Consider the following 14,051-nt stretch of genomic DNA (forward strand, 5'->3'; position numbering starts at 1 on the left):
GGATGGATGATGGATGGATGATGGATGATGGATGAATGGATGATGGATGATGGATGGATGATGGATGATGGATGAATGGATGATGGATGGATGGATGATGGATGGATGATGGATGGATGGATGGATGGATGGATGGATGGATGGATGGATGGAGCAGAGCTCAGACATTGCCCTGCCCCAGCAGGTGCAGATCTGATGGGTGGGATGCCCCAAGGGGCATCATCCAGATCAATAAAACCTGGGGGTCTAGGGAGACCCTAACTTTCTCTTCACTGAGAAATGCAGTATCAGGCAGAATTACAGAAAATTGGCATCTGTCTTGAAAGGTTTTGCTGTCTTGATGCCTCTTTTCATGCCAAGATATATTCTTTCCCCCTTGTACTCACCCTGGACAATGACTGCAGGAAAACTCCCTGACCATGGTGTATGACAGCTATTGCAAGTAGCTTTATTAGTCAGTAAAAAAAACAGTCAAACCATTTACTGAAAATCTCTTTTACAACATTCTCTTGGTTCAGTGAACTGTGCCCAGAAAAACCTCAGTAGGAGGAAATGCACCCTTTTGCACTATTCTAAATTATTTATCCTGGCAAAAAGCATTGCTGGATTTTGCCTAAAAAACTCTCTTTGCTTTCTGAAATGTTCACAGCAAGAGCAAACCTTGTTTGGCTCATCCACCAGTCCAGGAAAGTCCAGGAAAGCCCTTTTTTCCCCCCCTTTTACTTTTTAAGTCTCCAGATTGTGAGAACACTTTATTTATCACATGCATCTCAAATAAAAAGATGAGGCTGATCAAGCACCAGGTATTTAAATTGTTGCCTCTTCCTTCAGGAGGAACTGAGCTTAGGAGGTGCTGTCACAGTTTATTTTCAAGTCAGCACTAACCACTGACTGAGCAGACACTGAGTGCCAGATCTGATATGACAGAAACTCAGGTTAAATAAACGAAAAAGATTTATTCCACTCCCAGGGTGTGTTTTAGATGTATTTATCACCCCAAAGCACTGAACTAGCTCTAGCACCCCCCAGTTTAAGGAGATGAGATCCCTTCAGCATTCCAAACCTCTCTGGGAGATGAGTTCATGTTTTCCAGAGAAAACATATGAACAAATTACACCACCAACAAAAACAGAGGGCTGCTTTTCCACCACTTTATAGTCAAATGAGGGCTGTTTACCTGTCCTCTAATATGCAACACATGCCAGGAGATTTTCAATATAGACTAGCAAACAGACTTGATTTTGCTCAGTATATAATAATTCAGTGAGCAGTCCAACTTTTTTAGAAGAAAATTGTGTTTCTCTTGGGTAAATGAGGAAAGTTCTTACAGAGACCTTCAGTCATATTTTTAACCATTAGCACTGAATCCTGATATTCTACTTAAGAGCAATCTTAATCTTAAACTTATCTACTTCTACTGCAGGAGTGTTTGTCACACAGGTGATACATAGGAATTTCTTGTTTCACATCAGTAAAAAAGTCTGTTCAATCGTATCACAGTGGTTTATTTTCCTCAATAAAGAAAAAAAAAAGCAACCAAGCTGCTGTGCCACCCCTCATGAAATGTCCCTTAAGGGAAGAGATTCCCTGGAAGGAAGAAAAGATGTAGAGGAGGCATCACAAAAAGAACATGCTGAAAATGTGATTATTCTCAAAAGCAAAGATAATATCCTGTCGCCGATTTGCACAAACCTTTATTGATATTGATGTGATCCTGGGTCTTGGTTTGGCAATCTCTGTCCAAAGTGAGATAGCACCAAGACCTCCAAGCTTTTTAATGGCTTTGGATCTTTCTAAATCTGCCCTAAACATCCCTGCTGGTTCCACTCTTCTGTTACCTGCAGCATCTCAGCTGCTCAAATGCCAAACAACATCAAAGCTACCACCAAGGCAGATGAAATTGTAACAAAAACCTGCATAATCTGAAATTAAAGAAAACTCTATCAAAACTCAGCTGCTCTGGTGTAACAGCCCTCCTCCAGTTTTTTCTTCTTTGTCACTGTCTTTCAAAGCCCACACACACAAAATAAGGGTTTCTGGCAATTATGTGTTTCTCTTTCCTGAGTGTGTCATAAGAAAGCAGAGAAATAAACTGATATAAAGATCTTACAACGTGGGTCCTTCTGCTGCTGTTCACACTTTTCATTGCATCTTGCCTTGTTTAACTCCAATCCAAAGCAAACAGAGAGAAAAGAGACTCATAAAAAAAAAATAATTAAAATAAAGCTGTATCTGACCATCTGCTCCCACAAGAAAATGAACAATTATTGAAACACAGTGAAGTAAAAGCTGATTTTTTTTCATGCAATTACTTACAAGCACTGCCAGACTCAGGGTGTGCAGAGCACAGAGGTATAAAGAACAAGAATTCATGTTCCAAAGCAAGAGCCAGACTTTACTTCTTCAGCCTCTCTTAGCATCTTTCACCTGCTTTTTGACTTCTCTTTCTCCTCTCAGTTGCTGATTTGAAGCATTTATCTTTTGCACAGAAGTGACGTAACAGGGATGTGAAGTGGGAGATAAATATTAACAATTCTCTATGCTGTGCTTTAGCTTTGCAACTTTTTGACTTTGCTCAAAGACTGGACTGGATGAAGATGAATTGAGTGATTGATGCTGAGATTATGGGAATTCTCTTCCCTCCTAGCAAGATCCATTTCTTTCTTTCTTCTAACACAAAGTGGTTTTATGGGGATGGACAGCTCTAAATGTTACTAATCCCATATTAAATAAACATGACTGGCACAAGAGAAACTCTCCCTTAGCAGTTATTTTAATTTTTTTTTATAATGAAACCTTTTTCTTAGTGTGATTCCAGTGATCTGGGTGTTTTTATGGAGTGTAATGACCACAGTGCTGTGCTTTACAATGCAAAATCAAAGCCTACTGACAGGCATGTGAACAACAGATTTTTCTGTTTGGGCATTGAGTTGAAGGCAAAATTCACAGAGGATTCTTCCCAGTTTACTTCAGACTTCTGAAAGTTCAGTGTCTGAATGTCAATGAGTCAAGTCCTTTAGTCCAAGTCTAGAAATACAAACACTCAGCTCATTCATCTCATCCTGAGCTTCAAGGCAGGCTGTGTGAATCCCACTCCAGAAATATCCACTCTCACCCAGAGCTAAAGGAAAATTTATTTCATTTGTCTGTCAGTTTGTACTATCCTTGAAGAACTTCAAATTCCTCGTCAACATCAGGCAAATGCCAACATTGCAGGATCAGAGACTCAAGATGTGAAATCCATTTAAAATATTGTTCTCTGCTCTTCTATTCTCATATCACACCATTCCTCAAAGTAATTTATAAACTTCAGCTCCAACTCCCCACAATGGTCCCTCCTACAACCCTGTTTCCACCTCTGGCACTGCTCTTTGTCCATCAACCCTGCTCATCTTTCTTCAGTTATTCAAGTATCTTCTGTCTGCTTCTCTACACAGATTGTGGGAATGCTGAGAGCCTGGAAAGGAGGCTCTCACCTCCCAGAGTCACCACAGCTGTGAGGAACTGATGTTGTACCTATGTTTGGGCAGATCTCTGGGATTGAAGCCTCCAGGGCTTGGTTGTAGGTTGGGTCTGGGAGGGACCTGAGCACATCCAGTGGAAGAAAGTGTCCTTGGAGAGCTGAAGTGGGCAAGTGTTCCTTGCACTGAGTGCTTAAGGATTTATTTAATTTTATCCTAAAGCCTTATACCTTCCTTAATTATGCAAACTTTCAAAGGCTTGTCTAAAACAAAATTAGAGCTGTGTTACTGTCAGTTTTAATCAGCTCGTTCCAGAGGATGAAGCTCTAGACTGGTAAATGAATACTTGTATTTATCACAGGCAAATCTCATGCTCTTTCCTAAACTCATTTCAGAAGCTACAGAATCTCAGGAACTGCAAGATTTCCCTGCAGAGGTGTAACATGGAAAAAATTCATCTCAAAATGTTAAATCTACTTTTTCAGTTGGTAAAGTTATGACAAAAAAACTGGTTAGGGAAATTAAACCTACAAGGTTATAATTCACCATCACACTTAACTTCAAAATAATGTTTGGTGGCAATATTCAGTTCTTACCTGCATTTTGGTGCTTACCTTGTATTCCCATTTGGGGAGAATGTAAATATTCAGGTTGTTGTGAGTTCAAAGTGCTTTCAGTAGTAAGACTACAACAGGGAGTTTTAGTTGTCTTACAAACATTTAGTATTGCTATAACCCTTGAAAATCTTACAAAACCATCGTGACCACTGCTGTCTTCATAAGCTCATGCCAGAATCTGGGCACATTCTCTCTCCCCTCCTTCCCAAAAGTATTGCAGATTTAAGAAAAGAATATTGACTGAGCATCCAGCAATGTATCAGTGCTGTAAGGTTAATAATCCATAGGCTGTCCCACAAATTGTCTACTGATCATGCACCCCACAGCCATCTCAACCAGTGTTTGAAAAAGGATCATAAACAGACCCATTTCAGAGGAGCAACATCTCCCATTCCACGGGGATCCACTTTTTTTGGTCCATGTATTAGAAAAATAAGTCGTCTCTGACTAAGCTTCTGATGTCCACATCAGAATTTTCCATTTCATATCTGAACCACTCTGTGTGTTTATTCACTGCTGTTGAAGCCATGCCTCTAAAAACCACAGAAGGCATTGCCTGCCCCTTTTCATCCTAGGAGGGAGCACAGAGGAAGCCCAGTGTAAGATATCTCAAAAGGTTTTCATTTTTCAGGCAGAATGAATATTGGTATGGAGGGGTTTTATGTTGAAATCTACCATGTAGGAAGTCTGATAACCATGGATCATTTTGGAAAACCTGGCTTTTCTGTATTTTCAGCCTTATTCTGCCACTCTGCAATGCAGACATTCCATTAAAATGAGTTCCTTCCTACTGTCGCTGTTGTGTGCAAATTTCCAGCTGTTTGTGGTTAAGGAGAAAGACAAGTCTAAGAGAAAATAATGAGCTTATGGGTCGTTTTTATTTTTATTATTATTATTTCATTAAAATAGGGGTTTTTTTCTTTTTTTTTTTTTTACATTTCACCAAAAAATTTTCCACAATAACCAACAGAACTTTGAGCTGCTTAGTTTCACCATAAAAGCACATCTGAAGGACCAGCTTTCCACAGGCACAAACTTCTCACTTCCTACCAGTCCTTGAATACCACCACCTCTGCAAGCCTGCTCCCACACTGCTCCTGAGCAGAGGCAGGCACGTAGTAGATCAGTAATTACTACATCTTCTCTCCACTCATCACCATCATCAACACACTCCCTGTTCCAGCAGCTGCTCTGCCAGCTTTTCTGGAGTCTTTCTGCCAAGCCTTCAGGATGGCAAAGCTGCAGAGGAGACACTGGATATGCAGAAAAAGGAGCTGCTCTTCTCCCCATGAGCTCTCCAAAGGTGAAAATCTGAAAACTTCATGACTCTCTCAAGGATTCTCTTGCAGATTTTTGTGGAATGATTTTAGTTTTTGCTAAAAGTTTGCATAGTTTATAAAACACTGGCTGATTTCACAGCAACTTGTTGCCTCCTCCCAGCCCTGCCATCCCTGTCTCTGCATTCTTGTCCTTACACATAGAAGGACAACCCAAAACTTATAGAAACCTCTTGGGTTTCTTCCTGCCACTTTTTCTCCCTCTACAAGACCCCTCCAATATCACAGAATCCCAGAATGCTTTGGCTTGGACGGGACATTAAAATCATCCAGTCCCAACCTTCCACAACACCAGGTTGCTCCAAGCCCCATCTAGGCTGGACTTCAACACTTCCAGGAATGGGGTTTACACTTCTCTGGGGAAGCTCTTGTACGTACAAAGACATTTACTCATAGATTAATCTACTGAAATGTTTGAGGCCAGGTTGGACAGAGCTTGGAGCTGCCTGGGATGATGGAAGGTGTCCCTGTCCATGGCAGGGGATTGGAACTGGATGGTCTTTAAGATTCCTTTTAATCGAAACCAATCCATGATTCATGATTTTAGTTTTCTTATGATGATGGAAAGATGGAGGATGCCTTAACACTCTAAATTATTATTTCACAATTTAAATTAAAAAAGCCAGTAGCAACTTACTTCATTGACAGATAAATCCCATGGAACTTCCAAAGCTAAAACCAAACAATTTGAGTTAAATAGTTACAGCTTCAGAGATGGCATTGCTGTAGTTTCATATTTCTCAAGGAACATGCCCCAGAAAAGGTATTACAATTAAACATTGGGGAAAAAAGATCTACAGGGGACAATTTTCTTGAAGTCATTAATGCAACCAGCAGTGTCCAAAGTGAAAATGGAGCTAGGAGTGCTTCTGTGGGCTACCAAGGTTACCTTGATGGGCACAGACTGCTGTGGTGAAATTCGTAATACTGGGGCAAATCCACAGAGAAATAAAAGGAAATTTCAGTCCCTAGCGCTGTCTCAGAGTCTCTTATTGCCATGATGGTTCTTTAATACTATTGAAATTTAGAGGGAAGGTGTGGGAGGGGAGGGAGGGGAGGAGGAAGGCTGGGCCTAAGGCGTTTAACCACAGCTCCAAGAATAGGCGGTTTTGCTGTACAGACGTGACGGATGAAGGTTTAGTTTCCGAGGAAAACAGGGAATGTTCGAAACTTTACACAACCCAGAGCCTCAAGAAGCTTTATGAATGAGGTCCTGAATTATCATTTTTTAAGGCTGAAAAATATGCAGAGTCAATAATTATGCAGTCAAATTAATTTTTCCTTGCAGTGTAAGAGGTTGATCATTTTGCTCGTTCTGTTAATATCACGTATGAAATGGGCTGATGGATTTCAACTAAAGCTGCTTTAACAGCACAAAATGTACAGCATTAACTCTTTACCACGTAAAATTAAACCTGTTTAAGCACTAGAATACTGGGGTCTGTACCAGCATGCTTGATTGATTTTATTTCCACTGGGATAATTTTTTTAGCTTGCCAGCAAGGCTGTGGCACAGCTACTTGACCACACAGTGCTTCAGCTCTTCTTTCCTCTCCCATTTCAACTTCTTTTGGGCTGCTTCCTCCCTGCACAGCTATTTGTGGGCATTGCAGGGAACTGGAGCAGGGAGCTGATCCAGACTAGAAATAAACATTTTTTTTTCCCCCAGCAGAATCATTTTCCCAGGGCACCTCATAAATGCTGGCAGTGGAAGAGAGAAGGCAGCCCCTGGTAGCAGAGTGGGGCCAGTTTTAGGTGAGGGCAGGTGCCCATCAGGTGATGTTTCCAGAAACATGACTTTGCCATTTGAATGCTGCATTTAACATTTCTCTTAAAGGGTTAAAAATAAAAAAAAAAAAAAAAATGTTTTGGATGCAGAAATACAGGAAGATGATTACTGTGTGGTCCAAAATACATATCTCTCTTGGTTGTCTTTTAATTAGTTTATCATTAGGACCTTGCATGTTCTAAAAATGGTCCTTAAATTCACAATTCCTCATTATCTGCTGGTCATACTCAATCAGTGTTTTACATCAGAGAAGGAAAGTAATTCACTTTCTACATTAATAATTTCAGGATAAAATATGACAGAAACAACTGTAAAAATCAACAGGCCTTCAAGAAAGCACCCAAAGGTTGAGGTGGCTACATAAGGTGGGTAAATGATGTCAGTGATGTCAAAATACCAGAGAAAAGGCAAAATTTTTGGGAGGGAATCACTTATTTCCTGCATAAAGTACTACCTATGGTGGTAAGCAGTCAAACTGCCAGAGCAACATGACCAGTCTAAGATAAAGCCTTTTTAGGAAATATTTTTCAAGAAAGCTTTGGATCTGCAGGAAATATTCCAGAGGCAAGCAGAGAGTTTGAGGAGAGGCCAGGAAAATGCAGAGTAAGGGGAAAGGTCGGAAGGAAAACAATGGTTTTGCCAAAAGAGAGGATGAAGTGGATACATCACAGAACCACAGGATCATGGAATGGTTTGGGTTGGAAGGGACATTAAAGATCATTCAGTTCCAACCCCCTGCTGTGGGCAGGGACACCTTCCACTACACCATGACACATCTCATATTATAAAAGACTTTTGGAAAGGAAACAGGAGTAATTTTGCTGTGTCAGATCAGGCAAAAAGACACTGGCTAAAGGTTCAAGAGGAAAATTGTGGATGGGATGTCAGGAAAAATTTTTGTGCCAGTAAAGATTGTTAAAATCTTTAATAAATGAAGAGAAGAAAACTAAGAATCTCCATCACTGGCTGGGTTTTGAAAAAGATCAGACAAACACCATGGAAGCGATGTCTGAGACTGCCTTGGGGCTGCACAATGCCTTGCTTGGTGTCTTGAAGTCTTTTCACACTGTTTTCCTGTATTTTGTTGGAACTCTATCAGCCACAGAAAATCGGTCCTTGAAGTGCTCTGCCAACAGAGCTGTCTTTAGGGGTGGGCAAGTGAGTAAAATTTGAGAGAAGGAAACAATTTATAAAAGTGACACATTTTCTCTTCCACACCAGGAATTAATTTCCTAGTCAAACTGGCAAGAAAAACATTTAATTCTTCTACTTCTTTTTTTTTTTTTTTTAAAGTTGAGAAACTAATGAGAGAAAAGACAATTTTTCTGCCCATTTTTTTTCTAAAAAACATATTGAAACTGTCACTACCTCTCATGTCCCTGAGATGAACTTCAGTATGAGCTCCATTGTGCAAATGTTCCAAACCTTGTAAAATCACAAAATATTTTTACTGAAGGAATGAGTAGGAATAAGATATAAAAGGGATATTATTATTCTGAATTAATGGAACAATTGCTGGCAAAAAAAAGGGGTCTTTGTGGAAATAGGAATGTTTGCCATGCTCTCAGTAAGGAGCAGACCCATGTGTTTGTGATACACCACACAGAAAATCACAGATAGCACTACAATATTAATAACAGACTAAAGAGACCCAGACTGAAGCAGTCATTAGGTGCCTTTATCTTTCATTGAAGAGAGTAGGACTGAGGTATTTTTTTTCTAACTGTTCTCTAGTAAACTCTTGCTATCCTGGCCAGAGACTAAGCAAAATTCACTCAGGAAGGAACATTTGTGTTTAATTAAGCATCCAGATAGCAATTTCATTACTTCAATGATAACCCTGTTCTTTTACAAAATTACATTTATTTCTTTCAAGCCACTGCACTGCCAAATTCTACTTGGGGAAGGGCACTGGCTGTTCTTTTGATTGTATCATTGGCCAAAGGTTAAGATAATCAGTAAATCCCTGGACATCATAATCATGGGAGAGGTTGAGAAAAAGTGGACTGATAACAGACACCACTGAGGCTTTTTTGGTCTTTTTTTTCCCCCCTGACTAATGGGAAAACCTGAGTACTATGCATTCAAAAACGGAATTGATTAACCATGGATGCTGGAAAAGTCAGGACTCTGTGGTTCTGCTTCACCCTTTGCTGCCCATTAACAAATTCAATTCCTTTTAATGCAAGAACACAGAGTGCAGATGTCTCATGACCTGGGGTGAGCAGCAATGTCATGAGACCTATAAAGGATGGCTGAATATCTTTCTTTTGGCAGTGACTTTTTTTACCTTCCTAAAGGAAAATTGCCTCCTGACACATTGAAAAGGTCCTTGTGGATTTCAATGTGCACCCAGACATCTGGGACAGGATTCAGTTACCTGAACATATGTGGTTATTGATATCTGAGCTGTTCTGGCTCATGCTGCTCAGCTTCCAGCTGGTCAGGAATAGCTCAGGTGTTCCCTGAATCCATCAACATGGGTGTCCTCAACAGCCTGGCATTTCTCAAATGTCCACAGGCATCATGTCAGGACAAGGACACTGAGTGCCTAGGTCAGAAGTTTTCCCTTGGCACACCTATATTTAGGTGCTGAATAAAAAAGGTGTCCATAATTCAGTCTGGACCTTGTCCCTGACTCTGCTGGGCCTGGCTGAGGTGGAATTCATTTTCCACAGAGCAGCTGAGCTGTGTGTTGGTAGCTAGAAAGGTGCTGGGGACAAAAGAGTGTTTTGGCTATTGCTGAGCATCAACCTGTTGGAGAGAGTCCAGGGCAGGATGATCAGAGGGATGGAGCAGCTCTGCTGGGAGAAAAGGCTGAGACAGCTGGGATTGTTCAGCCTGGAAAAGAGAAGGATTTGAGGTGACATCACTGTGGCCTCCCAGTACCTGAAGGGAGCCTGCAAGAAAGATGAAGAGAGATTGTTTACAAGAGCTTGGAGTGGCAGGACAAGGGGAAATGGCATCAAAATAAAGAGGGAAACTTGGTTTAGATTTTAGGAGGAAATTCTTCCCTGTGAGGATGGATAGACCCTGATACAGGGTGTCCAGAGAAGCTGTGACTGCCCCTGGACCCCTGGAAGTGTCCAAGGCCAGGCTAGAGAGGGCTTGTAGCCACCTGGGACAGTGGAAGGTGTCCCTGCCCATGGCAAGGGCTGGAATGAGATGAACTTAAAGCTCTCTTTAACCCAAACCATTCTGTGATTCTATGATTTTCTCCAATATTTCTCTCTCACCACAAGGCAGGGTTTGGGCAAGATCTTGGGTAAGGATACAGTCAGGACAACTGATCCAAACCTTACCTACAGGATATTCTGAGCTGGAGAGGACCCACAAGAATCATCAAGTCCAGCTTTGAAATGAATGTCCCATATAGGGGTTGAACTCAAAACAGAACATCTGAACAGAGGGATGCTCCACACTGTGTCACAAGCAATAAAAGTTAAGGGAAGGAGCTGGGAGTGGCATTTGTTATCACAATGCTTGTCTTGCAGAGCAGCCACCAGGTGTACTAAAGCCCTACTTCCCAGGGAGGGGCTGGACAGCCCCTTCCAACACCAGGTCGAGAATAAATCTTGTTTTTCTCTGCTTCTGCATGAGGCCTTTGCTTTATTGAACAGATTTTCTCTTGATCAGTGAGATTTAACCATTTTAATTCCTTCCCTCCTTCTCTATCCTGCTGAGGGGGGAGCGATGGAGTGGCTTGGTGGGAACCTCACATCCAGAATGGGTTGACCCATCCCACTAATTTCAAAGTCCTTATGATATGCTGCTTCTAGAATAGGTGGACAGAATCAGGGTCAAAATTTGTGTGAGGTCAGTGACCATCCTCTTGCTCAGAGATCTTAATTTCTAGACACTCAGTAATTATCAGACATCTTCACACAGAACCCAGCAGGCTGGGAGCTCAGACTGGAAGGAACAAAAAGCCCAGTGATGAGGTCAGTGACACCCAAGTGGTGATCATGGTGTTAATTATGAGTGGCTTGAGATGAGATAAGTCAACTCTTCTCTCTTGGTGGCCTGTGGGCCACAGATAAGCCCATGCCTGTGGTTATTCTGCAGGTGGTTTCACACTTTCACATTCTGGGCCAAAAAGTGAGGGTTCTGGTTGAACTGGTTACAGTAGTGATGAGAAAAGTAAGAAAACATATTATTATTTTGATTGCACAGCAGTAGCTGAGTAATTACACAACGTGGTGATTCAGGAATGACTAAAGAGAAAAGAGAATCATAATTAACTACTCTATCTTGCAACACAGACCCTTTTTTGAGGAAATGACATAATAAATGGAAGTGCTCTCTCTTTACAAACCCAAGGGCCATAGAAATAGTTCTCAGCTCAGACAAATTGTTCACCTTCAGGAAAATCTGGAATAAAAGCCTTTGAAGGAAAACAGAGAGAAATATATACGAAGAAAGGTATAGATGAGTGTGGAAATGGTTCAGCTGTGATGATTATGATGCATTTTCAAGTTTGGGGAAGGAATAAATTCTGACTCTTTTCCAACAAACCATGAGATTCAATGTCTTTTCATGCACAGGTTTGAACCGCTTTTCTAGAAAGATCAGGCAATGTTTTAATTTTGAAGACTGAATATTTAAAATGCTGAAACCAACTTCAGGGCTCAGTAGAAAGACAAAAGATGGAATTAACCCAATCATCTGTTTCAGCCTTTCCAGCTTCTACAGATGGATCAGGATATCTATGATCTGACTGCCATACTTTATCTAAGCCTTGAGTAGCTCCATAATTTAACAGGAGTTTACAAAGACTCAAGGTCTTTCTCTATTAGAAATTGGGGGGTTTTTTTCACAATTTCTCTATTGTCCCTCTCCTAAGTGCTATCTTTAAAAATCAGAATTGATCATGAAGAGTGAGATCTTTTTGCTTACTCCTTAAAGCTCCTGGTACCCTCCAGAAGTTTGTATCTTCCTGAACTAAAGCCCTCTGTAAGGATAAAAACCATCCATATTTGCAGCACAATAAAAAGGAAGGGACAAAATTGCAAATTTTAATATAATTTAATGATTCCATGATAAACAGAGAAGGAACAGCTCACCATGACTTTTTTTTTTCCCACTCCCATTTAGACTAAGGTATATCTGCACCTCTTTTCCTTACAAGGAATTTCTTATTCAGCTCTCTGGGATGCAAACAGATTTTGGAAGTTTACTGGAAGAACCACGAGGTATATTCCCCACCCATCCCATTATATTTGCCATATTTTGATGGTTTCCTGTAATGGATAAACAGCAGGAAAAACAAATGTAGCAGCTGTTTTATTACACAATCCTTCATAGACACAGGGCATAACAAAAGGAAAAATAAAAATAAAACAAAACCTGAAACAAAAACCAAAGAGCAGGTTTCACTTGGATTATCCATAATTATGAATATCAGTTATGCAAGACTCACTCCATCTGCAAAAACAGCAATAACTAAGTATTTTAGCCTTAATCTAACACTACAGTGGAGATGCAACTCTGCAACAGATGGCTGCTCAACTACAAAGATCTTCACTGACAGTGATTCACATCCTCCCCTTGGCAACCAAATCCACTGCCTGCTTCTCCTTGTAGTTATGAAGATTTTTTGGTAGTTGTGATGTTTTCCCTAATATTTGATCTAATTCCTCCCTGCTGCCTTGTAAACCCATTTCTCCTGCCCATAATGATGAGAAGGAACAACTGATGCTTGTCTCTTATGTAACATCTATTTTAGCCATCCTCAGTTAATCACAAATCTTCCTTTCCCTCTGGAATCACACGCCCAGCTCTTTAAGGTTTCTGCTGGATCTTACTTATCCAGCTTCTCCATTCTTGCAGCTTTGTCTGGGCTCACTCTGGTCCCTCTGTTTTATTTAATAGCAGAGTTGCAGTGTTTACAAGTATATTGTGACAAAGAAAAAAAAATAGAAAATATGACAAAATTTTAAAGCTTCTTTTGAATGCTCCCATGTAAAAGCCAATGTGTCAAAGGTTTTGCTCCCAACCTAAATGTGACCAAAAGAACCATGACAATTCTGCCAAAGATTGGCTAAAGGGAGTAAGAAACAACTTGGAGAATTTTCCACCTTTTCTGCAGCTCTCCAGGTGCTTCTGCTCACAGAACTGGACAGTTCTTGTAGAACTATGGGATTTCCACATCAATGAGTTGTCTGAAGGGTTTGACATTTTCATTGTAAAGAAGGTGGCTCTACCCTTATTTTCTCCCAGCTGATCACAAGCCTGCAGGAAGTTAAACTGCATCTGGGTTTTGTGGTTTTCTGGGCTTTGTTCCTCGCAAAGACGAAAGGAGAGGGTTGAGAATGACTGAGCCATTTCACTGGAAATGACCAACATGACCCACTGACTCCTGGAACAGCAAAAGTCATCGAGCTTCCCGTTTGTTCTCTGCTCAGAGCAGGGGAAGTGTAGCAATTTCCCTCTCTCATTCCCCTCTTGCTGTGTCAGGACAGCCACACAACTATCAAATCACCACGTCCATGCCAGGGCGGGGAGAGGCTTGTTACAGGAAGAAATCAAACAAAGCTGAGTTGTAAACTTATCCAAGAGGCCTTGTCAGAAGCAGGAAAGCATTTATAAATCTGCTTCATTTCTGGGAAGCTGGTGGTATAGGATGTAGGGAGGGCAGAACATGTTCAACAGCAATTCTCCTCTGGGATGTTCTTGGAGGACGAGCAAGGAGGCTCAAAAATGTCTTTATTTAGTGTATGACTGTAGCAATGAGGTGCAGTGATCAGTGTGAGGGTGCATTCCTTGTGTAAGAACAATAAAATAAGCAGTGAAATGTATTGTCTTTCCCTGATGAGTGCAAAGAAATGCCCATTTTCCCCCTTTCCCC

The 14,051-nt window shown here is 40.9% G+C and overlaps 1 protein-coding gene across 1 annotated transcript in view; it reads right to left on the reverse strand.

Annotated features, from left to right (window-relative positions):
- The window catches only part of GHRHR (growth hormone releasing hormone receptor), a 20,308-nt gene extending 17,817 nt beyond the window's left edge, over nucleotides 1-2,491 (reverse strand). The window contains exon 1 of the mRNA XM_015615884.1: nucleotides 2,317-2,491. Coding sequence (XP_015471370.1) covers nucleotides 2,317-2,373 — 57 coding nt within the window. The 5' untranslated portion in view covers nucleotides 2,374-2,491. The remainder of the gene's footprint in view (nucleotides 1-2,316) is intronic.
- Nucleotides 2,492-14,051: the final 11,560 nt, after the last annotated feature.

This window comes from Parus major, chromosome 2 (genome assembly GCF_001522545.3).
Source record: "Parus major isolate Abel chromosome 2, Parus_major1.1, whole genome shotgun sequence".
Taxonomy (NCBI): Eukaryota; Metazoa; Chordata; class Aves; order Passeriformes; family Paridae; genus Parus; species Parus major.